This window comes from Sminthopsis crassicaudata, chromosome 4, assembly GCF_048593235.1.
Source record: "Sminthopsis crassicaudata isolate SCR6 chromosome 4, ASM4859323v1, whole genome shotgun sequence".
In the NCBI taxonomy this organism is placed as follows: domain Eukaryota; kingdom Metazoa; phylum Chordata; class Mammalia; order Dasyuromorphia; family Dasyuridae; genus Sminthopsis; species Sminthopsis crassicaudata.
The window spans coordinates 478,415,673-478,442,308 of NC_133620.1; the positions used below are offsets into that span (position 1 = coordinate 478,415,673).

At 36.8% G+C, this 26,636-nt stretch overlaps 1 protein-coding gene across 9 annotated transcripts in view; it reads right to left on the bottom strand.

The window, feature by feature from the left end:
- Nucleotides 1–3,016: 3,016 nt before the first annotated feature.
- Nucleotides 3,017–26,636, bottom strand: part of LOC141540479 (zinc finger protein 560-like) — an 80,498-nt gene continuing 56,878 nt past the window's right edge. For 6 of the 9 annotated variants that reach the window (XM_074264585.1, XM_074264587.1, XM_074264588.1 and 3 more), the window contains 3 exons: nucleotides 23,694–23,820; nucleotides 17,864–19,285; nucleotides 3,017–9,670 (listed from right to left, as the gene is read on the bottom strand). In XM_074264585.1, the coding sequence (XP_074120686.1) occupies nucleotides 8,712–9,670; nucleotides 17,864–19,285; nucleotides 23,694–23,820 (2,508 nt within the window). In that variant the 3' untranslated portion in view covers nucleotides 3,017–8,711. Of the gene's footprint in view, nucleotides 9,671–17,863; nucleotides 19,286–22,054; nucleotides 22,166–23,693; nucleotides 23,821–26,636 lie in introns of those variants that run through there. The other 3 variants (XM_074264593.1, XM_074264592.1, XM_074264595.1) reach the window with 3 other exon arrangements.

Consider the following 26,636-nt stretch of genomic DNA (forward strand, 5'->3'; position numbering starts at 1 on the left):
CTGCAAAGAAATATTTGAAAAAAAGAATTCCTAGGCAGTTCTTCCCTAAGCCTAGCACAAGTCTCTTACACCTGCTTTTCCCTCCCTCACCTGGAGAGCAGTTCCTCAGTCCTTCTTTTTCCAGCATCCATGGGGCTTCCCTTTGCCCAAAGTAAGAGATCCTATCTTCTCTGGGGCCTGGAACCCTTTGTTAGTGAAATCAGTTAAGGATGAAGAGGGAGAAAAGCTTGTAATTTAGTTCTTTTTAGGGCAAGAGGCAAGGAGCGAGAGCTCCTCCATTTTGATTCACTCCCCTAAGTTAACACATACATGAGTCTGTATCCTCCCTCATTCGTGCTTGTTTAACCCAAAATAGGACATGCCACATTATTCTGTGGTACAATTAAAAAAACTCTATATGTTTCAAGGGACAGCTAGGTAGTGCAGTGGATAGAGTGCTGGCCCTGAAGTCAGGAGGACCTGAGTTCAAATTTGGCCTCAGACACTTAACACTTCCTAGCTGTGTGTCCCTGGGCAAGTCACTTAACCCCAATTGCCTCAGCAAAATGTATATATATATTTAAATATATATACATACCCCTATTTAAATATATATATATGTATATATATATATATATATATATATATATATATATATATATATATATTTCAAACTGTTTTCATTTATTTTTTCAGAATTTTCAAAATATATGCAAAGATCCTTTTCAAAAGAGAGTTGCAGAGTCAGTAAGAAAATAAAAAGTGACAGACTGACAGAGACCACGAGAGAGAGTGTGAGAAAGAAAGAGAGAGAGAGAGCTAGCTATAGAGAATGTGTGAGAGAAAGAGAGAGAGCCAGATGTGGAGCCAGAGAGAGACAGCATGCAAAAGATAACCAGAGAGTGGCAAAAAGTGTTCAAAAAAGAGAATGAAATAGAATTAGGAAAACACAGGGAAATACAGAGAGAGAAAAAGTCATGATAGACATGACAGAGAAAGAAACAGAAAAAGAGAGCCAGAGATAGAGGTTGAAATAGAGAGGAAGGAGTAGATTTAGTTAGAAAAGCAAAGAGAAACAATGGAGAGAGAGAGAGAGAGAGAGAGAGAGAGAGAGAGAGAGAGAGAGAGAGAGAGAGAGAGAGAGAGAGAGATTGATTTTCATTCACTTCTTGTGTGAATTAATTAAATGAAGATGTTTTGTTAATTTACCTGCTTTTACAGATTGCTGCTATGGGAGAAAGACACTCAGTTTTTGATGTTTTTCACAGACCACAGACACTTATCTTACACAAGAAGGGAGAAACCTGTATTGTGTTTTAATTTTTGTATGTTTTTGTTTTAGGATTTTTTGGTTTTGATTTTTTTTTTTTAAATTTGAGTTTTGGCATAACAGATTGTGTCAGAAACAAGTTATTGTTGCTATGAGGAACTGATGAAAAGAAACAGTGAGTCAGAGGAACAGAGAGAAAGAGAGAGAGAGAAAAAATAAGTGACAGATTCCATGGAAACCAAAAAGAGAGACAGAGAGGGAGGGGTAAAGAATAGTCACAAAGAAATAGACAAATAGATACAGTGAAAGAGAGAAGCAAAGAAATAGGGTGAAAACAAGAGCAAGAAACAGAAAAAGAAAACAGAATGAAAATGACAAGGGCAAGAGAGAGAGAGAGAATGGGATCTCAGAAAAAGCGAAGAAGCCGGAAAGAGCCAGAGAGTAAAAAAAGAGTAAGAGAGGAAGAAACAGAGAATCAATGTTTGTGTCTCTGTCTTTCTCTTTCTGTTTCTAACACTTTTTCACTCTCTGGCTATCTCTTGTTTCTGTCTCTGACTTTCTCTGTCTCTCTGACAGTTTCTTTGCTTTTTCACTCTTTCTCTCTATCATGTTTCTTTCTCTCTCTCTCCCAAACAATCCTCTCTGCCTCCCCCCCTACTCTCTCTCTCCATCTCTTTGTCCTGCTTACTTTCTCTCCATCCTTCCCTATCCCTCTCTCTTCCCCCCCACCCTGGCTGTCTCTCACTCTTTTTCTGTCTATCTACCTCTTTCCCTGTTTTCCTGAGAAAGTATCTTTTCCTTTGTCACATCCTCTGTCTCTATCTGTGTACCTGTTTCTCATTCTCTCACTTTCAGTCCTTGCTTCTCTTTTAACACTATCTGTCTGCCTGTCACTATATTAGATTCTCCTTGTTTCTCTGAAAGACCCTTCCTTCCTTCCTTCCTTTTTCTGACTGCCTCTTCCTCTATTTCTTTCTCTCTCCATTTTTCTGGCTCTCTCTCAGTCTGTGCCTGACTAAATCTGTTTCTTTTTCTCACTCTCTCTGTCATTGTCTGTCTGTCTATGGATTCCTGCCTCTGTGTGGTTCCCTCTATGTATCACTGTGGTTCTGTGCCTGTCTGTGTCTCTCTCTGTATTTGTTTCTTTTTTTCTCATTCTCTGGCTCTTTCTACCTCTTGCTGTCTCTTTTTCTCTTTCTCAAGCTCTCTTTCACTCATTGGTTTTCTGTGTCTCTCTGTCCCTCTCTTTCCCCTCCTTTTTGTCTCTCTGTGTTTCTACCAATCACTGTCTCTTTCAATCTATTCTTTTGTATTTTATTTCTCCTTATTATTCTTTTCACATTCTGTCTTTCATTCTGTCCTTCAGGCACGTTCTCCCCTTCTTGCTTTAGCTCATTCTGCTTGCTCTATCTGGCTCTTTCTCATTGTCTCTGCCTGTCTTTTTCTCTCTTCTTAACTCTGTCTCTCTCTGTTCTTTTTCTCTTTCTCACTCTCTTTCACGTTCAGGCTATATCTTGGTTGCTCTTTCTTTCTGGCTGTCTCCCTTTTTAATATCAGTCTCTGGAAATATCAGTCTGTCTTTCAGTCTCTCTGTCAATCTCTCCTCCCATGTTTCTGTCTTTCAGTTTGTTTACCTGTCTGTTTCTCTCTCTCTCTCTCTCTCTCTCTCTCTCTCTCTCTCTCTCTCTCTCTCTCTCTCTCTCTCTCTCTCTCTCTCTCTCTCTCTCTCTCTCTCTCGGCATTGTTTTCATTAGCATCCAAATGACTTTGATTATCACGCTTTCTTCCTTTTAGTATTGCTATTTCTGGCCAAGCAAGACTTTTCTGACTTCCCTTGGAAAAATGTAGATTCCCATAATGCTTCCTGAATTTTTCCTTTATATCTAATAGATAGATCTCTGAATGGGAACCCATTCCTCTGATGAGAAGGCTGTCATCAGTTTCTAAGCCATACGTGGTTTGTAGAAGGCATATGACAAGCACCACAGTTTTCCCTTATATGGAATTTGGTTCTTTTAGATTTCCCTTCCAAGTAGAACAGAAGCAACCATGGCAAGGTTTTTAGACAGAAAGTGCATGTTTCTTGCCTGCTTAGTCGAGGCAGCTTTTCTTTATTTTTTTCTTAAAATTTTAAATTTCAAAGCATATGCATGGATCACCTCTTTTCTGGCAACTGGAAGCCCTGAGCATGGAAATCAGTTACAGATGTATATGGAGAGAGGTTTGTAATTTAGTTCTCTTTGGAGAAAGGGTGAAGATCCAGAGTTTCTCCATGTTGAAATTTAGCCCCTCATGCTCAGGCATATATGTCTATACCTACTCACTAGTGCTTGTAAACCAAGTAACCTAAAATAGGATGTGCCCCACTATTTGTACAACTCCTTCTGACAGAGCAAAAGGTCCTTCCTCCAACCTCCTGTCTGTGAGGCTCCCTTCTGCCAGAAACTTGATCCTATACATGGGGGAAAAAGTTATTGAGCAGGAGCACCTCAGGCCTGATCATTAGGGACTTTAGACTCAGCACACCTTTTTTACAGAAAGATAGACTCATTCCATAGTTTCTACTATCCAGAAGTTATAGGGAGTTGGTAGTACACTGGAGAGTCCTGGGCATAGAGTCAGGTGTACACTGAGTTTGAAGGAACCCTTAAAGAGTTACTAACTGTGTACCTCTGGGCAAGTCAATTATACTTAGTTGAGGATGCTTTTTGTAAATTTTTTTCTTAAAATTTTTAATTTCAAAACATCTACATGGATCATTTTCAGCATTCACCCTTGCAACCCTTCGCACTGGGCATAGAGTCAGGTGTTGTAATGTTCTGTTGTCCCCAGAAACTGCCGATCGCTCTCTGGGAGGAGATCTGCTGTCTCAACTCAATCTCTCCACCAGATTCTTCTTCCTCTAGAGAGCCGCCCCAACTCTGGCCCAGACAAGACTCTCTCCTTGCTCAGTGGTGTCTTCTTTTATCCTCCCAGAGAAAGGCCATGGGATAACGCAAGGGCTTGTGGGAAGATTACTTCTACCAAAGAACTTGCTCCATTTAAACATGTAAGCTCCTCCCCAGGAGTTCAAAGGGGTAAAACTCCCCTTAAAGGGTGGAACTAGAGAATTGTTAAGTACTGACTTAGCACTTAGTAAGAAGCTATCACCTCATTATCTCATTAGCACTTAGTAAGAACCTAACAAGGTGTATCCTGAGTTTGACAGAAACTTTAAAGAGTTACTGTGTACCTCTGGGCAAGTCAATTATACTAAGTTGAGGATGCATTTAAAAATTTTTTTTCTTAAACATTTTAATTAAACATCTGCATGGATCATTTTCAGCATCCACCCTTGCAACCCTTTGCATTCTAAATTTTTTCCTTCCCTTATCCAAACACCCTCTCTTAAGTGGCAAGCAATCCAACTAATATTAAACAATATATATTAAACTGATCTTGTTGCAGAAGAATAATCAAGTCAAAAAGGAAAAAATGAGAAAGAAAACAAAATGCAAGCAAACAACCAAAAGAGTTAAAATGTGTTGTGATCCACACTGAGTTCCAGAGTCTCTCTCTGGGTGTGGATGGCTCTCTTCATCACAAGATCACTGCAACTGGGCTCAGTCACCACATTGCTGAAGAGAGTTATATCCATCAGAATTGATCTTCCTATAATCTTCTTGTTGCCATGTACAATGATCTCCTGGTGTTGCTCATTGTGCTTTGTATCAGGTTCTATAAGTCTCTCCAGGCCTCTCTGTATTCATCCTGCTGATTCTTTCTTTCAGAACAATACTATTTTGTGACATTCACATACCATAACTAATCCAGCCATTCCCCAACTGATGGGCATTCACTCACTTTCCAGTTTCTTGTCACTCCAAAAAGGGCAGCCATAAGCCTTTTTGCATATTTGGCTCCCCTTTTCTCATTTAAGATTATTTTGGAAATAAGTCTAAGAGAAGTACTGCTGGATAAAAAGGATATGCACACATTTTAAACAGCCTTTGGGCATAGTTCCAAATGGCTCTCCACAAAGGTTGAATCATTTCACAACCACATCAACAATGTATTGGTGTCACAGTTTTCCCACATCCCTTCCAACTTTCATCATTATCTTTTTCTGTCATTTTAGACATGCTGAGAGTTATGTAGTGGTACCTCAGAGTTGTCTTAATTTACATTTCTCTGATCAATAGTGACTTAGAGCACCTTTTCATGTGAGTGGAAATAGTTTTAATTTCTTCATTTGAAAATTGTCTGTTGATATCCTTTGGCCATTTATCAATTGGAGAATGGTCTCAATTCTTGTAAATCTGAGTCAGTTCTGTATATATTTTAGAAATGAGGCCTTTATTAGAACTTTTACATATAAAACATGTTTCCATGATTCATTGCTTCCCTTCTAATCTTGTCTGCATTAGTTTTGTTTCTACAAAACTTTTTTGACTTAATATAATCAAAATTATGTATTTTGTGTTCAATAATGAGCTACAGTTCTTTGGCCACAAATTCCTTACTTTTCCACAGATCTAAGAGGTAAACTATCCTTTGTTCTTCTAATTTGCCTAGAATATCACTCTTTTTTTCTAAACCATGAACCCATTTTGACCTTATCTTGGTACACATCTTAGGAGTGGGTCAATGCCTAGTTTCTGCCATACTACTTCCGAATTTTTCCAGCAATTTTTGGCAAATAATGAGTTTTTATCCCCAAAACATGGGTCTTTGGTTTTGGCAAACACTAGGTTATTATAGCCATTGACTATTTTGTCCTGTGAATGTCATCTCTTCTGTTTCTTAGTCAATACCAAATGGTTTTGATGACCACTGTTTTGTAATATACTTTTAAGCTAGACCAGCTTCATTTGCATTTTTTTGTTCATCAATTCCCTTAAAATTCTTGATCTTTTGTTCTTCCAGATGAACTTTGTTATTTTTCTAGATCTGTAAAATAATTTCTTGGAATCCTGGTTAGTGCGCCACTGAATAAGTAGATTAATTTTTTGGAATCTTGGTTAGTGCACCACTGAATAAGTAGATTAATTTTGATAGTGATCATTTTTATTATATGTTTCCAGCATACCCAGGATATTTTCCCAACTGATTAGATCTGATTGTATTTGTGTGGAAAATGTTTTGTAGTTGTATTCATATAATTGCTGACTTTATCTTGCCATGCAGGCTACCAAATATTTTATATTTGCAACCAAATGGTTTTGATGATGACCACTGCTTTATGAAATAGTTTTAGGTCTGGAACAGCCAGGCCGCTTTCCTTTGCATTTTTTTCATTAATTGCCTTGAAATTCTTGACTTTTTGAATGAGTTTATAAATAAATTAGAAGAACATGGGATAGTTTACCTCTCAGATCTGTGTAGGAGAAAGGAATTTGTTACTAACAAATAACTGGAGATCATTATTGATCACAAAGTAGAAAATTTTGATTGTTTCAAGTTAAAAAGTTTTTGTACAAACAAAATTAATGCAGACAAGATAGGAAGAGCAGCAATAAACTGGGGAAACATTTTTACAGTTAAAGGTTCTGATAAAGCCCTCATTTCCAAAATATATAGAGAATTGACTCTAATTTAAAAGAAATCAAGCTGTTCTCCAACTGAAAAATCAAAGGATATAAACAGACAATTTTCAGAAGAAGAAATTGAAACTATTTCTAGTCATATAAAAAGGTGTTCCAAATCATTATTGATCAGAAAAATTGTGAGATACCACTACACACCTGTCAAAATGGCTAAGATGACGGGAAAAGATGATGACAAATGTTGGAGGGGAATGTGGGAAAACTGGGACACTGATGAATTGTTGGTGGAGTTCTGAATCAATCCAACCATTCTGGAGAGCAATCTGAAACTATACTCAAAAAGTTATCAAACTGTGCATACCCTTTGATCCAGCAGTGTTACTACTGCACTTATATCCCAAAGAGGGAAAGGGACCTACATTTGCAAAACTGTTTGTGGTAGCCCTCTTTGTAGTGGCTACAAATTGGAAATTGAATGGATGCCTATCAGTTGCAGAATGACTGAATAAATTGTAATCTATGAATGCTATGGAATATTATTGTTCTGTAAGAAATGACCAGCAGGATGATTTCAGAGAGGCTTGGAGAGACTTACATGAACTGATGCCAAGTGAAATGAGCAGAACTAGAAGATCATTATACATAGCAACAACAATAGTATATGAGGATCAATTCCGATGGAAGTGGCTATCTTCAACAATGAGTGGATCCCAATCAGTTCCAATTGATCAGTAATGAAGAGAACCAGCTACACCCAGTGAAAGAACACTGGGAAATCAATGTGTAACAACACACTAACAACATATTATTGTTGGCTTGCACTTTTGTTTTTCTTCTCAGGTTATATTTAAATTCTTTGTAAATCCAATTTTTCTTGTACAGCAAGATAACTGTATAAATATGTATACATATATTATACTTAACAAATACTTTAAGATATTTCACATGTATGGGACTACCCCGCTGTATGGGGGTGGAGGGAGGTAGGGAAAAAGTTGGAATAGAAGTTTTTGCAAGGATCATTGTTGAAAAATTACACATGTCTATGTTTTGTCAATAAAAAGCTGTAATTTAAAAAAAAAAAAAGAAAGAAAAAAAAGAAAGAAAGAAATTCTTAACTTTTTGTACTTCCAGATGAACTTTATTAGTATTTTTTTTACAGATCTATAAAATACTGTCTTGGGAGTTTGGTTGGTATGGCACTGAATAAGTAGATTAATTAGGTAGTATTATTATATTCACTCTGCCTTCCCAGGAGCATTTGATGTTTTTCCCATTGGTTAGATCTGACTTTATTTTTGTGAAAAGTGTTTTGTACTTGTGTTCACATACTTTGCTTTGGAAATAACTCTATTATGTTTAAAAAGTTTTTTGACACTGTCTAATTTCATAATGTTTCTCCTCATTGTGGATTCTCTAATGTCCACTTAGAACTTTCTCTAAAAACATTTCCAAAATTGTTACTTTTGTAAGCCTTCTCTCCAGTGTGGATTTTCTGATGCAAAGAAAAAATTCACTTTTTTGAAACTTTTTCTTTTTTCTTTTCTTTTCTTCCTTCCTTTCTTTATTTCTATCTTTCTTTATTTCATTCTTTCTTTTTACAACTTTTTATTTTCAAACATATGGATGGATCATTGTCAACATTCACCCTTGCAAAAGCTTGTGCTACAAATTTTGTCCCTTCCTTCCACTAGAGGGAAAATTATCCAATTTTATTTAGCATCAGTTTATGTAAGTCTCTCCAGGCCTCTCTGAAATCATCCTGCTGATCACTTCTTATTGAAGAATAATATTCTATAATGTTCACATACCATAACTTATTTAGCCATTCTCCAACTGTTGGGCATCCACTCAAAAACTTCCTTTTTTTAAAAAATACTTCCCACATTGCTGACATTCATAAAATTTCTCTGCAATGTGGATTCTCTGGTGTACAGTTAAGATTTTGCCTCTGTCTGAGTCTTTCCACATTGGTTACCTTCACATAGTTTCTCTCCAGTGTGGGTTCTCTGATGGCCAGCAAGACTTCCCTTGCTTCTAAAAGTCTTTTCACATTGGTTACATTCATAAGGTTTCTCTCCAGTGTGGATTTTCTTATGGGCACCAAGACTTCCCTTGCTTCTAAAAGCCTTTCCACATTGATCACATTCATAAGATTTCTCTCCAGTGTGGACTCTCTGATGTCCAATAAGAGTTCCTTTGATTCTAAAAGCCTTTCCACACTGCTTACATTCATAAGGTTTCACTCCAGTGTGGATTCTCTGATGTGCAATAAGCACTCTTTTTTCTCTAAAAGTCTTCCCACATTGGTCACATTCATAAGGTTTCTCCCCACTATGGATTCTCTGATGTGCAATAAGAGTTCTCTTTTCTTTGAAAGACTTTCTACATTGGTTACATTCATAAGGTTTTTCTTCACTGTGGGTTCTATGATGGTAAGTAAGATTTTCTTTCCTTCTAAATGTTTTTCCACACTGCTTACATTCATAAGGTTTCTTTCCAGTGTGGATTTTCTGATGTCTAGTAAGATTTGCTTTGCTCCTGAGAGTCTTGCCACACTCATTACATTCATAAGGTTTCATTCCAGTGTGGGTTCGCTGATGTACAGTAAGAAGTGCTCTATTTGTAAAAGCAGTTCCATATTGGTTACATTCATAAGGTTTCTCTATAGTGTGGATTGTTTGATGTTCAATAAGGTTTTCCTTTTTTATGAAAAATTTTCTACAGTGGTTATCTTCATAATGTCCCTCTCTAATCTGGATTTTCTCATGTGATGCACAGTCTTCTGTCCAACCAAAGTCGCAGGGACCCTTACCCATGAGTCTTTGCTTGTGAGTTTGGACCACAGAATGGCTTAACTCTGCTGTAGTTTCCATCATGCTTAGTCTGCTCTTTCCTTCAAAATAACAGAAAAAAAAGAGAGAATAAAAATAAAACAAACAAGAAAATATAGACATGATGCAAAAACATGTGTATGTGTGTGTATTTATATATCCATCCATCCATGAGAAGAAGAAAAACTCACATATTTTCTCTCTTCATATGCAGAGAAAAATCCTAAATGGGCAGAACCAATCATTTTAAATCCTACTAGTTTAAATCACAAATATAAGAATATCTATAGGGCTTCATGCACAGTTACATTGGAATGTCCCAACAAACCTGTGACATCAGAGAAAGTGCCTTCATTCTCATGGGTGTACAACTCAAGTTGTCAGCTCAGAATACTTAAGTGACTTGACCCAAATCATAGCAGCTGAGACTAGAATGTACAACCTCAGAATGGGCATGTTCTGCCTACAGTATATGACAAACTATCTCCTCTCAGTTTTTCCCTTTCCCTTTCAATATCTGCACTTTCAATACTTTTTTCATAGATATGTTACTTGGTACATATATGTTAAACATGCAAATGATTTCATAATCTATCCTGCCTGCAACCATAAAAAATTTCCATGATGATCACATTCAGTTTTATTTTTTTCTATTGTATAATCTGAGATCATATTCAGAATACTAACACAGGTCTGTTCTTATTTACCTGAGGCATAACTTTGTTTTGACCCATTTTTTTTTTGAGATAGCTAATACTTTTTTTTTTTTAAATTATCATTCTGTGCTCCCTGCATACCATAACAAACACAATTTCTTTTTTTTTTTAAAAGCATGAAAATTTCCACATCTGAAAATGTGTGTTGTATAGAAAATCAAGTTCATCATCCTGTGATATGGAAGGGATTTCTACTATAGCAATGCTATCCCTTTTAGAAACTCAGAAGCCCCTTGAAGAATTGAGATAATGATCCAAGGGAGGTGACCCAAACATTTGTTACTGCCACCTTAAGTGGTAAATAAATGTCTAATTTTGTTATAAAGGTAGCTGTCCTCTGGGACCATACAGATGAGCATAATTCTACCTTAATAGTTATCTTTCTGCTGTGATTTCAAGCTCTCATAATCACCAATACACTGCTTTGTAGGATGGTGCAGTCATTCCATCAAAAGCTGAATTTTGTTAAGTGCAACATATTGTCTTGGCTTTTCATGACCATTCCAGGAAGGTTGGACATTCATGTTCAAATGGCCCCAGGAGTGCAAAGACTCTTGGGGGTTGTCTCTCCTTAGACCAGTGAACTTTCCTTCTTCCTGGGTTACCTAGCAACCCCATCTCATCCTATCTCTAATCACCTGAGCAAAATGTGACCTGGGTCTACATTCCTGCAGTAGTGCTGGCAGGCTACTTGAAAACCATGGTCAGGAGCCAGGGACTAGAGAGGCCATCATGAAATCATCATGGAAGGCCACAAATTTTCCAGAAAATCAAACCTTAAAATGCTACTCATTGACAAGTGTAAGGTTGTTTTCTCATTTGAACTTATCAGCTGTATATGTTACTCTTTCTTCAATCTGTCAGTTTTTCAAAGGAATTGGTTGGCAACATGGGTTGGTCATTCAATAGGGATTCAGTTGCTATCTGTTAGGATTACTAGGTGAGAACTCAGGTTGTCTGGACAGTGACAAGGTGAGAATTCAGGTTGTCTGGACAATTACAAGGTGAGAACTCAGGTTGACTTGACAGTTCTCTGGCTCAGACCTGTAAAGGGAGTTTACACCTTAGGAATCCTAGAAGGAGCAAGCTCATTGGTTGAAGTGGTTCTTCCCAGAAGCCCTTGCATTATCCCACGCCCATTCTCTGGGAGGATAAAAGAGGCAACATGGGGCCTGGAGAGCAGATTGGATTGGGGAAGGACAAGGGCTAGAGGACAGCACTCCAGGAAGAGAAGAAGTCTTTGCATTACATCAAGCTTGACAGGGCTCTCTGCAGGAAGAGAAGTCACTTCTCTGGACCAGAGTTGACGGCAACTGCCTGGAGACAATGGTTCTCTACAGGAAGAAGAATCTGTCCAAGAGATTTGAGTTGACACAGCAAATCTCTTCCCAGAGAGCGATCTGGCAGCTTCTGGAGACGACAGCTCGCTACAACTATCCGTTCACAGGATGTGAATATATGAATATTACTAAAAAAACAATGCAAAGCAGGGGCATCTAGATGGCACAGTAGATAGAGCACTAGCCTTGAAGTCAGGAGGACCCCAGTTCAAATCTGGCCTAAAACACTTAACACTTCCTAGCTGTATGACCTTGAGCAAGTGACTTAACCTCAGGGGAAAAAAAACCAAAAACAAAACATAAAGCAATATTTGTAATTGACCCTTGAGTACATTAGTCATTTGGTGCAATATTGTCATGAGTCAGTGAAAATATAAATCTTTTAAACAATAATTTGCCATTGCTTATGACTAGCTAGACTTAAAAAAATGAATTTCCATGTATCAAGAGGAACTTGTCCAATTCTCCTTCTGTTTTGTCCCCCTTACTTGGATGACCATTTTGGTCCCATCTGTTTCAAAATCAGAATACACTAAAAGTGGATAGACTGTGGATAGGGCCTTGAGTGAGGAAAACCAGAGTTTTAATCCCACCTTACAACCTTGCTAGTCAAGTTATAGGACTTCTGTTTGATTCACTTCCTTTATCTGTAAAATTGGCTTAATGACATCAGCAAAGTGCTCGGGTTCTCATGAAAATAAAATAAGACAATTGGGTATGACACACACACAGAGCTTTGTAAGTGCTAGCTATTTTATTCCACTTTGACTATTTCCTCCCCAGTTCTGCCCTCCTTCTTAAACCACTATTATGCTCACTAATTAATGATGCAGTGAGGCACTAAACTTTCAGTTTATCTTTCATTCAGTTTATCTGGTCCATAGTGGGTTTCTCCATAGTTGCTGCTATATAGTCTGCCCCACCACTGTGAGACCTCTGTGAGGGTAGGAGATGTCCCTTACATCTCTTTACTTTTCCTGGTGCTGAGCCCAGGGCTGCCACATTGTAAGCCCTTAATTATTTACTGACTAGAAGACGTTCTAGAAAATGGCTCATCAGGAGAATTCCCTTGTCCCAAATCCCAAAGAGTGATTTCTTACAGAATCAATGATGATCCTTGGAAGGGACCTACTACAGTGCCATGGAGAACCACCCACTCATTTTATAGATGGGAAACTGAGATTCAATGAGGAGCCCAGGACCCTGCTACCAAAAAACATCTAGCAAAGAAATCCAAGTCTTTTTTCTCCCTCAAACTGAACATTTACTTCAGGGTAACTCCTAGAAGCCTCATAGCCCTGCTTTCAACTCACTCACCTGGAGAGTAGCTCCTGAGGCCTTCTTGGATGCTTCCCTTTGCTCAAAATAAGAGATCACCTCTTTTCTGGCAACTGGAAGCCCTGAGCATGGAAATCAGTTACAGATGTACATGGAGAGAGGTTTGTAATTTAGTTCTCTTTAGAGAAAGGGTGAAGATCCAGAGTTTCTTCATGTTGAAATTTAGCCCCTCATGCTCAGGTATATATGTCTATACCTACTCACTAGTACTTATCAACCAAGTAACCTAAAATAGGATGTGCCCCACTATTTGTACAACTCCTTCTGACAGAGCAAAAGGCCCTTCCTCCTACCTCCTGTCTGTGAGGCTCCCTTCTGCCAGAAACTTGATCCTATACATGGGGGAAAAAGTTATTGAGTAGGAGCACCTCAGGCCTGATCATTAGGGACTTTAGACTCAGCACACCTTTTTTACAGAAAGATAGACTCATTCCATAGTTTCTACTATCCAGAAGTTATAGGGAGTTGGTAGTACACTGGAGAGTCCTGGGCATAGAGTCAGGTGTACACTGAGTTTGAAGGAACCCTTAAAGAGCTACTAACTGTGTACCTCTGGGCAAGTCAATTATACTTAGTTGAGGATTCTTTTTGTAAATTTTTTTCTTAAAAATTTTAATTTCAAAACATCTGCATGGATCATTTTCAGCATCCACCCTTGCAACCCTTTGCATTCTAAATTTTTTCCTTCCCTTATCCAAACACCCTCTCTTAAGTGGCAAGCAATCCAACTAATATTAAACAATATATATTAAACTGATCTTGTTGCAGAAGAATAATCAAGTCAAAAAGGAAAAAATGAGAAAGAAAACAAAATGCAAGCAAACAACCAAAAGAGTTAAAATGTGTTGTGATCCACACTGAGTTCCAGAGTCTCTCTCTGGGTGTGGATGGCTCTCTTCATCACAAGATCACTGCAACTGGGCTCAGTCACCACATTGCTGAAGAGAGTTATATCCATCAGAATTGATCTTCCTATAATCTTCTTGTTGCCATGTACAATGATCTCCTGGTGTTGCTCATTGTGCTTTGTATCAGGTTCTATAAGTCTCTCCAGGCCTCTCTGTATTCATCCTGCTGATTCTTTCTTTCAGAACAATACTATTTTGTGACATTCACATACCATAACTAATCCAGCCATTCTTCAACTGATGGGCATTCACTCACTTTCCAGTTTCTTGTCACTCCAAAAAGGGCTGCCATAAGCCTTTTTGCATATTTGGCTCCCTTTTTCTCATTTAAGATTACTTTGGAAATAAGTCTAAGAGAAGTACTGCTGGATAAAAAGGATATGCACACATTTTAAACAGCCTTTGGGCATAGTTCCAAATGGCTCTCCACAAAGGTTGAATCATTTCACAACCACATCAACAATGTATTGGTGTCACAGTTTTCCCACATCCCTTCCAACTTTCATCATTATCTTTTTCTGTCATTTTAGACACTCTGAGAGTTATGTAGTGGTACCTCAGAGTTGTCTTAATTTACATTTCTCTGATCAATAGTGACTTAGAGCATCTTTTCATATGAGTGGAAATAGTTTTAATTTCTTCATTTGAAAATTGTCTGTTGATATCCTTTGGCCATTTATCAATTGGAGAATGGTCTCAATTCTTGTAAATCTGAGTCAGTTCTGTATATATTTTAGAAATGAGGCCTTTATTAGAACCTTTACATATAAAACATGCTTCCTTGATTCATTGCTTCCCTTCTAATCTTGTCTGCATTAGTTTTGTTTCTACAAAACTTTTTTTGACTTAATATAATCAAAATTATGTATTTTGTGTTCAATAATGAGCTACAGTTCTTCTTTGGCCACAAATTCCTTACTTTTCCACAGATCTAAGAGGTAAACTATCCTTTGTTCTTCTAATTTGCCTAGAATATCACTCTTTTTTTCTAAACCATGAACCCATTTTGACCTTATCTTGGTACACATCTTAGGAGTGGGTCAATGCCTAGTTTCTGCCATACTACTTCCGAATTTTTCCAGCAATTTTTGGCAAATAATGAGTTTTTATCCCCAAAACATGGGTCTTTGGTTTTGGCAAACACTAGGTTATTATAGCCATCGACTGTTTTGTCCTGTGAATGTCATCTCTTCTGTTTTTAGTCAATACCAAATGGTTTTGATGACCACTGTTTTGTAATATACTTTTAAGCTAGACCAGCTTCATTTGCATTTTTTTGTTCATCAATTCCCTTGAAATTCTTGACCTTTTGTTCTTCCAGATGAATTTTGTTATTTTTCTAGATCTGTAAAATAATTTCTTGGAATCTTGGTTAGTGAGCCACTGAATAAGTAGATTAATTTTGGTAGTATCATTTTTATTATATGTTCCCAGCATACCCAGGATATTTTCCCAACTGATTATATCTGATTGCATTTGTGTGGAAAATGTTTTGTAGTTGCATTCATACAGTTGCTGACTTTATCTTGCCATGCAGGCTACCAAATATTTTATATTTGCAACCAAATGGTTTTGATGACCGCTGCCTTATGAAATAGTTTTAGGTCTGGAACAGCCAGGCTGCTTTCCTTTGCATTTTTTTCATTAATTACCTTGAAATTCTTGACTTTTTGAATAAACTTATAAATAAATTAGATGAATATGGTAGGATATACTATAAGATATTTAATATGTATGGGAATGCCTGCCATCTAGGGGAGGGGGTGGAGGGAAGGAGGGGAAAAATTCAGAACAGAAGGGAGTACAAGGGATAATGTTGTTAAAAAAAAATTACTTATGCATATCTACTGTCAAAAAAAGTTATAATTATAAAAATTAATTTTAAAATATTAAAAAAAAGAAGAACATGGAATAGTTTACCTCTCAGATCTGTGGAGGAGAAAGGAATTTGTTACTAATGAATAACTGGAGATCATTATTGATCACAAAGTACAAAATTTTGATTGTTTCAAGTTAAAAAGCTTTTGTACAAACAAAATTAATGCAGACAAGATAGGAAGAGCAGCAATAAACTGAGGAAACATTTTTACAGTTAAAGGTTCTGATAAAGCCCTTATTTCCAAAATATATAGAGAATTGACTCCAATTTATAAGAAATCAAGCTGTTCTCCAACTGAAAAATCAAAGGATTGGCTAAGATGATGGGAAAAAATGATGACGAATGTTGGAGGGGATGTGGGAAAACTGGGACACTGATGAATTGTTGGTGGAGTTCTGAATCAATCCAACCATTCTGGAGAGCAATCTGGAACTATACTCAAAAAGTTATCAAACTGTGCATACCCTTTGATCCAGCAGTGTTACTACTGCACTTATATCCTAAAGAGGGAAATGGACCTACATTTGCAAAACTGTTTGTGGTAGCCCTCTTTGTAGTGGCTACAAACTGGAAATTGAATGGATGCCTATCAGTTGCAGAATGACTGAATAAGTTATGGTCTATGAATGCTATGGAATATTATTGTTTTGTAAGAAATGACCAGCAGGATGATTTCAGAGAGTCCTGGAGAGACTTACATGAACTGATTCCAAGTGAAATGAGCAGAACCAGAAGATCATTATACATAGCAACAACAATAGTATATGAGGATCAATTCCGATGGAAGTGGCTATCTTCAACAATAAGTGGATCCCAATCAGTTCCAATTGATCAGTAATGAAGAGAACCAGCTACACCCAGTGAAAGAACACTGGGAAATCAATGTGTAACAACACACTAACAACATATTATTATTGGCTTGCACTTTTGTTTTTCTTCTCAGGTTATATTTAAGTTCTTTGTAAATCCAATTTTTCTTGTATAGCAAGATAACTGTATAAATATGTATACATATATTATACGTAAAAAATACTTTAAGATATTTCACATGTATGGGACTACCCCGCTGTATGGGGGTGGAGGGAAGTAGGAAAAAGTTGGAATAGAAGTTTTTGCAAGGGTCATTGTTGAAAAATTACCCATGTCTATGTTTTGTCAATAAAAAGCTGTAATTAAAAAAAAAAAAAAGAAAGAAAGAAAGAAAGAAAAAAAGAAAGAAATTATTAACTTTTTGTTCTTCCAGGTAAACTTTGTTAGTATTTTTCACATATCTATAAAATACTTTCTTGGGAGTGTGGTTGGTATGGCACTGAATAAGTAGATTAATTTAGGTAGTATTATTTTTATTATATTCACTCTGCCTACCTAGGAGTACCTGATATTTTTCACATTGGTTAGATCCGACTTTATTTTTGTGAAAAGTGCTTTGTACTTGTGTTCATATACTTTGCTTTGGCAATAACTCTATTATGTTTAAAAAGTTTTTTTTTACACTGGCTAATTTCATAAGGTTTTCGCCTCATTGTGGATTCTCTAATGTCCACTGAGAACTCTACTTTCTCTAAAAACCTTTCCATAATGGTTACATTTGTAAGTCTTCTCTCGAGTGTGGATTTTCTGATGTAGAGAAAATTTTCACTTTTTTGAAAACTTTTTCCTTTTCTTTCTTTCTTTTTCTTTTTTCTTTTTTTTTACAACTTTTTATTTTCAAACATATGGATGGATCATTGTCAACATTCACCTTTGCAAAACCTTGTGCTACAAATTTTGTCCTTTCCTTCCACTAGAGGGCAAATTATCCAATTTTATTTAGCATCAATTTATGTAAGTCTCTCCAGGCATCTCTGAAATCATCCTGCTGATCATTTCTTATTGAAGAATAAAAATTCTATAATGTTCATATACCATAACTTATTCAGCCATTCTCCAACTGTTGGGCATCCCCTCAAAAACTTCCCTTTTTAAAAAAATACTTCCCACATTGCTGACATTCATAAAATTTCTCTGCAGTTTGGATTAACACTGTTGTACAGTTAAGACTTTTCCTTTGTCTGAGTCTTTCCACATTGCTTACCTTCACATGGTTTCTCTCCAGTGTGGGTTCTCTGATGTACAGTAAGAGCTTTCTTTTCTCTAAAAGCTTTTCCACACGGGTAACATTCATAAGGTTTTTCTCCAGTGTGGATTCTTTGATGTACAGTAAGAGCTTTCTTTTCTCTAAAAGATTTTCCACACTGGTTACATTCATAAGGTTTCTCTCCAGTGTGGATTCTCTGATGAAGAGTAAGACTTTCTTTCTCTCTAAAAGCCTTTTCACACTGGTTACATTCATAAGGTTTCTCTCCAGTGTGAATTCTCTGATGTACAATAAGAGTTTTCTTTTCTCTAAAGGCCATTCCACACTCCTTACATTCATAAGGTTTCTCTCCTGTGTGGATTCTTTGATGTCTGCTAAGAACTCCCGGTCGTGTAAAAGTCTTTCCACACTGGTTACATTCATAAGGTTTCTCTCCAGTGTGGATTCTTTGATGTCCAATAAGACTTAACTTTTGTCTAAAACCCTTTCCACATTGGTTACATTCATAAGGTTTCTCTCTAGTGTGGGTTCTCTGATGGCCAGCAAGACTTCCCTTGCTTCTAAAAGCCTTTTCACATTGGTTACATTCATAAGGTTTCTCTCCAGTGTGGATTCTCTGATGGCCAGTAAGACCTTCCTTGGTTTTAAAAGCCTTTCCACATTGGTCACATTCATAAGATTTCTCTCCAGTGTGGACTCTCTGATGTCCAATAAGAGTTCCTTTGATTCTAAAAGCCTTTCCACACTGCTTACATTCATAAGGTTTCACTCCAGTGTGGATTCTCTGATGTCCAATAAGCACTCTTTTTTCTCTAAAAGTCTTCCCACATTGGTCACATTCATAAGGTTTCTCCCCACTATGGATTCTCTGATGTGCAATAAGAGTTCTCTTTTCTTTGAAAGACTTTCTACATTGGTTACATTCATAAGGTTTTTCTTCACTGTGGGTTCTATGATGGTAAGTAAGATTTTCTTTCCTTCTAAATGTTTTTCCACACTGCTTACATTCATAAGGTTTCTTTCCAGTGTGGATTTTCTGATGTCTAGTAAGATTTGCTTTGCTCCTGAGAGTCTTGCCACACTCATTACATTCATAAGGTTTCATTCCAGTGTGGGTTCGCTGATGTACAGTAAGAAGTGCTCTATTTGTAAAAGCTGTTCCATATTGGTTACATTCATAAGGTTTCTCTATAGCATGGATTGTTTGATGTTCAATAAGGTTTTCCTTTTTTATGAAAATTTTTTCACATTGGTTATCTTCATAATGTCTCTCTCTAATCTGGATTTTCTCATGTGATGCACAGTCTTCTGTCCAACCAAAGTCGCAGGGACCCTTACCCATGAGTCTTTGCTTGTGAGTTTGGACCACAGAATGGCTTAAATCTTCTGTAGTTTCCATCATGCTTAGTCTGCTCTTTCCTTCAAAATAACAGAAAAAAAGAGAGAATAAAAATAAAACAAACAAGAAAATATAGACATGATGCAAAAACATATATGTGTATGTGTGTGTGTGTGTATTTATATATCCATCCATCCATGAGAAGAAGAAAAACTCACATATTTTCTCTCTTCATATGCAAAGAGAAAAATCCTTTATGGGAAGAACCAATCATTTTAAATCCTACTAGTTTAAATCACAAATATAAGAATATCTATAGGGCTTCATGCACAGTTACATTGGAATATCCCAACAAACCTGTGACATCAGAGAAAGTGCCTTCATTCTCATGGGTGTACAACTCAAGTTGTCATCTCAGAATACTTAAGTGACTTGACCCAAATCATAGCAGCTGAGACTAGAATGTACAACCTCAGAATGGGCATGCTCTGCCTACAGTATATGACAAACTATCTCCTCTCAATTTTTCCCTTTCCCTCTCAATATCTGCACTTTCAATACTTTTTTCATAGATATGTTACTTGGTACATGTATGTTAAACATGAAAATTATTTCAAAATCTATCCTGCCTGCAACCATAAAAAATTTCCATGATGATCACATTCAGTTTTATTTTTTTCTATTGTATAATCTGAGGTCATATTCAGAATACTAACACAGGTCTGTTCTTATTTACCTGAGGCATAACTTTGTTTTGACCCATTTTTTTTTTGAGATAGCTAATACTTTTTTTTTTAATTATCATTCTGTGCTCCCTGCATACCATAACAAACACAATTTCTTTTTTTTTTAAAGCATGAAAATATCCAAATTGAGTTGATCATCCTGTGATATGGAAGGGATTTCTACTATAGTAATCCTATCCCTTTTAGAAGCTTAGAAGCCCCTTGAAGAATTGAGATAATGATCCAAGGGAGGTGACCCAAATATTTGTTACTGGCACCTTAAGTGGTAAATAAATGTCTAATTTGGTTATAAAGGTAGCTGTCCTCTGGGACCATACAGATGAGCATAATTCCACCTTAGCAGTTATCTTTCTGCTGTGATTTCAAGCTCTCATAATCAACAATACACTGCTTTGTAGGACAGTGCAGTCATTCCATCAAAAGCTGAATTTTGTTAAGTACAACATATTTTCTTGGCTTTTCAACTTGACATGACCATTCCAGGAAGGTTGGACATTCATGTTCAAATGGCCCCAGGAGTACAAAGACTCTTGGGGGTTGTCTCTCCTTAGATCAGTGAACTTTCCTTCTTCCTTGGTTACCTAGCAACCCCATCTCATCTTATCTCTAATCACCTGAGCAAAATGTGACCTGGGTCTACATTCCTGCAGCAGTGCTGGCAGGCTACTTGAAAACCATGGTCAGGAGCCAGGGACTAGAGAGGCCATCATGAAATCATCATGGAAGGCCACAAATTTTCCAGAAAATCAAACCTTAAAATGCTACTCATTGACAAGTGTAAGGTTGTTTTCTCATTTGAACTTATCAGCTGTATATGTTACTCTTTCTTCTATCTGTCAGTTTTTCAAAGGAACTGGTTGGCACATGGGTTGGTCATTCAATAGGGATTCAGTTGCTATCCTTTCACAGGATGTGAATATATGAATATTACTAAAAAACAATGTAAAGCAGGGCATCTAGATGGCACAGTAGATAGAGCACTAGCCTTGAAGTCAGGAGGACCCCAGTTCAAATCTGGCCTAAGACACTTAACACTTCCTAGCTGTATGACCTTGAGCAAGTGACTTAACCTCAGGGGAAAAAAAACCAAAAACAAAACATAAAGCAATATTTGTAATTGACCCTTGAGTACATTAATCATTTCGTGCAATATTTGTCATGAGTCAGTGAAAATATAAATCTTTTCAACAATAATTTACCATTGCTTTTGACTAGCTAGACTTAAAAAAATGAATTTCCATGTATCAAGAGGAACTTGTCTAATTCTCCTTCTGTTTTGTCCCCCTTACTTGGATGACCATTTTGGTCCCATCTGTTTCAAAATCAGAATACACTAAAAGTGGATAGACTGTGGATAGGGCCTTGAGTGAGGAAAACCAGAGTTTTAATCCCACCTTACAACCTTGCTAGTCAAGTTATAGGACCTCTGTTTGATTCACTTCCTTTATCTGTAAAATTGGCTTAATGACATCAGCAAAGTGCTCGGGTTCTCATGAAAATAAAATAAGACAATTGGGTATGACACACACACAGGGCTTTGTAAGTTCTAGCTATTTTATTCCACTTTGACTATTTCCTCCCCAGTTCTGCCCTCCTTCTTAAACCACTATTATGCTCACCAATTAATGATGCAGTGAGGCACTAAACTTATTCAGTTTATCTGGTCCACAGTGGGTTTCTCCATAGTTGCTGCTATATAGTCTGCCCCACCACTGTGAGACCTCTGTGAGGGTAGGGGATGTCCCTTATATCTCTTTACTTTTCCTGGTGCTGAGCCCAGGGCTGCCACATTGTAAGCCCTTAATTATTTACTGACTAGAAGAAGTTCTAGAAAATGGCTCATCAGGAGAATTCCCTTGTCCCAAATCCCAAAGAGTGATTTCTTACAGAATCAATGATGATCCTTGGAAGGGACCTACAGGGCCATGGAGTACCATCCACTCATTTTATAGATGGGAAACTGAGATTCAATGAGGAGCCCAGGACCCTGCTACCAAAAAACATCTAGCAAAAAAATCCAAGTCTGGTTTTTCTCCCTCAAACTGAACATTTACTTCAAGGCAACTCCTAAAAGCCTCATAGCCCTGCTTTCAACTCACTCACCTGGAGAGTAGCTCCCGAGGCCTTCTTGGTCCAGCATTCAGGATGCTTCCCTTTGCTCAAAATAAGAGATCACCTCTTTTCTGGCAACTGAAGCCCTGAGCATGGAAATCACTTAGATGTACATGGAGAGAGGTTTGTAATTTAGTTCTTTTTAGGGAACGGGTGAGGATCCAGAGTTTCTCTATGTTGAAATTCAGCCCCTTATATTCAGGCATATATGTCTTTACCTACCCACTAGTGCTTGTAAAGAAAGTAATCTAAACTGGGATGTGCCCCACTATTTGTACAACTTCTTCTGCCAGAGAACCAAAGTCCCTTCCTCCTACTTCCTGTACTGTGAGGTTCCCTTCTGCTAGAAACTTCTGATCCCACACCTAGGGAAAAAGAGTTATTGAGCAGGAGCACCTCAGGCCTGATCATTAGGGACTTTGGAGTCAGCACACCTTTTTTACAGAAAGATAGACTCATTCCATAGTTTCCACTATCCAGAAGTTATAGGACATTGGTAGTACACTGGAGAGTCTTTGGCACAGAGTTAGGTGTTTAGAGTCAGTAAACAATTAAAGGTGAATTCAAGGAAACCTTGAAGATTTATCTATCTCTGGGCAAGACAATTATACTCTGTTAATTTGCCTCAGTTTCCTCAGCTCTCAAATAGGGATGACTAAACACTTTACTTGGAAAGTTAAGATGAGGTTAAAATGACACAATATTTTATTTTGTTTTTAATTTATAAGCAAGCATTTCCATATCACAGTAAAATAAATATGGTAATTGCACAAGAAACTATAAATCTACAATGCACAACTTGCTATTTCTTTCAAATAGACAAGAAAATGGTCAAGTAAATTTTTTCCCTCCACTTAGCTCCCACCCTAGAGATGGTTGCCATTACATAGAAATATATATCTTAAATAATAAACACACACATGTGTGCATATATTTACACACACATACATATATGCATCTGTAAAATTATGCTACCCATATTTGTTTATCAATTTTTTTTCTCTGAATACAAATAGCATCTTTCTTGATTTGTTAGTTAGCATTAATTTAGGTACTTAGGATACTCAAAATAATGTATTTACTGGAAGTTATTCTTAAACAATATTGTCACTGTATTGTAAAGAAAGCATGTGGCACAGCACTTGCAAAATAGCAGGTAAAAATAAATGTTTATCCTCTTCAATTCCTTTCCCACCACTTGTAGTGTAATTTGAGGGAAATACAAAGGAAAATTGTACATATTCCTATACAAGAGATAACTAGGTGATTTGCGCTACAGATTGATGTTTTTTAAAAAGAAGAATATTACAAATACTAAACACATCTGAAAAAGGAATGAGATAAAAGGAAAAGCAGCCTGAGCAATTTTCAGAGCTTTGGCTAACAAAATTCGTGTCCAGTTAGATACTAACCTCTAAAATTAATTCCATGTTTAAGATGTTTTGATGCTAACTTAATCTTTGTCCTGAGATTTGGTAAAACAAAACTTTGGAAGCAATGAAGTATATCCCCAGTTCCTATCACATAATGTAAACATCAGCCCTTTCCTTCTGGAAATTCTCCAAATTCTGGAGAATGAAGGTATTCCCTTTGACTGTAGACTTGCAATTATCAGGTGAAATTTCCTTACCTAGGGAGAACAGATTCTGGGCATTCTCCAACATGACCTCCTTGTACAGCTCCTTCTGAGAGGGGTCCAAGAGGCCCCACTCCTCCTTAGTGAAGTCCAAAGACACATCCTTGAATGTCACCATCTCCTAAACAATCAAAAGTCATAAGATGTGGAGCTGAAAGAGCCTTCAGAATTAGAATCCAACCCCCTCCAATTTAAAGGAGGAAATGGAAACACAGAGAAGGGCTTTCTGAATGTCAGAATCAACCCTTGAATCTACGGTCATTAAGAGATTGATTGAATTTAGGAACAGTTAAAATAAAGCTGAGAAATGACTTCTTATAGAATGCATAATGAAATGACATCCTAGGGCCACAATTCATATTCTTTACTGAATGTTTCCATACCCTGTTCCTTTGTTTCCTATTGCTCTCCCAACTGCATTTCCTATTTCACACTCCTTTGGCTTGTTTTATCTCTTACTTTTTTCTATAACCTCCTCTTCTAAAAAAACAAAAAACAAACAAAAAAACAAACATCTTTTGCCAAAGAGAATGGGATTGTGAATTTTTCACCTGTTTATTTTGAACTAGGAATGGCTACCCTGACCTCATCATGGTCTATGTGTATCACACATCTCACAGTTTATTTCCTTTATTCTGTTATTTCACTTGTGAACAACTGAGGAATTTATTGCTTTTCTATACTTTTTGTGCTTCCCAAGGGAAAGACCACATGGGGAGTTGGGGAGGAGGGAAAAAAGTTGGAAAAATTGGAGCAAAGCAGGAGGCCTGACTTTGGAGGTGGGTTCCACTGATTAATATTCTTATAGAAGATAGGGGACCTTACCCTGAGATTTGGGGGTTTAGTGCCTGAGAAGGCTACTTGTTTTGGGATTAGGGAAGTTGTCATTCTTGGGGGAAACTAGCACTTGGAGGAGTAGGAGAACCAGGAGACAAGGTTAATATTTATAGGAGGATGTTCCCTGTTAGAAGCATAGTCTGTGACCCCTGCCCTGATATACAGTGTTGTGAAAGGGAAAGCATCTGTATGGTTGGTCTACAAGTAGTGGCAGAGAGCTCCCACAGCACAGAGCTCAGAATGGGGACCTTGGAGTCTTTGATTATATGAGTTGTCAAGGAAGAAAGAAAGACCAGGTGAGCAGAGGAGCTATGTAACAGAGAACAAGAATCTGCACAAAATAGAAAGGGAAGATGTACAGGGAGGAGAGGCAGAGAAATGCTTGTTAAATAAGTAAGAAAAATGGATGAAATTGAAAAGGACTATTTGAAGTTCAAGAGCAGGAGATGAATTTACAAGAGAACTAAAAGGAAAAAGGGGATAAAGAAATGCAGAATGACATAAAGTAGAAGAGATGAACAAACGTCTAGAGAAATTTAAGGTAAGAGACTTATGGTATCTCCTAAATGGGAAAACAGAGAAATATGCATATTTCTTTTCAACACATGGCATATTTACAAAAACTAACCATTGGCATATGAAGATACTGTACCTAAATGTAAAAAGGCAGAAATAATCAATATACTTTTTCATTTTTTAAAGAAATAAAGAGATCACCAACAAGATATAAACCTAATAGATTTAATTGTCACATGTTACATAATGATTGAGTCAGAGATGAGAACTTAGAAATGATAACTTTACAAAATGACAATTATTAATTAAACAATATCACAAAATTTCTGGGATTCAGCTAAAGCTGTCCTCAGGGGGGAACATAGACTTAGCATCACACATTAGGAATATAGAAAAATAGGGGCAGCTGAGAGGTACAGTAGATAGAGCACTAGTACTAAAGTCAAGAGGACCTGAATTCAAACTGGCCCCAAACACTTAACACTTCCTAGCTGTGTGATTCTGGGCAAGTCATTTAACCCCAGTTTCCTTAGGGCAGGGGAGAGGGGAAATGCATATAGAAAAACAGAAGATTAACTGAATATGCAATATAAAAAACTAGAAAAATAAATGAATAAACCAAAAAATAAGTACAAAAGTAAAAAAGACAACATATTAAAAATAGTAGGGAAACAGATAAATTTGAAATAAAATAAAAATGACAAAACTAAAAATGGCTTCTTTGTAATGATTCATAAAGTGAAGAAATCCTTTAGGTAATCTGATCAAAAGGAAGAGAACATAAAATCCGGTCATTGAAGTAGCAAATGGCAAAAATGAAATCATAAGAAAACCAAAAGAAATAAAAGGCATAATTGATACATGACATACAATTTTAGGCTAATGGAGTTGAGAAGGGAAAGCTAAGTGGAATACTGTCACAAGCCTGAAATATTCAACTTATCAGAAAATAGGAAAATTCTATCAAAATTATAAAGAATAGCTAGCATTCACACTTCATCACTAATTTCACCAAACAAGAAAATATCCTACAAGAATCAAACACAAGCCCAATACTGAAACCAAGGAAAGTATAAACAGAGAGAATAAATTATAAGTCAAAGAATGACTGTTGTCTCCTCCCTCCAATTTTAAACAAAATCCTATCAAAATAACTACTGTGAATTATCTAAGATGCCATTCTTTATGATCAAATGGGACTTCTACCAGGGATGGAAAGATATTTTAACATTAGGAAAACATTGAACATAATCAATCATATTGTAAACCACAACATCCAAAACCACAGTCAATTCAATAGATAAAGAGAATGCTTTGGAGAAAGTACCACACTCTTTTGTAATAGACATTTAATTAGAAGTATAGTCCTAATGGGACCAGAATTCTTGGAAAGTAAGCTCTAGAGTAAGTCATGTTTATGAAAACAACAAAAGCTTCAGCAAAGTTGCAGGATACAAAATAAATTCACATAAATCATCAGTATTCTTATATGTCATTAACTAAATCCAACAGAGCTACAGAGAGAAATTCCATTTAAAGTAACTACCGATATTTAGGAATCTATCTGCCAAGGGAAAAATCAGA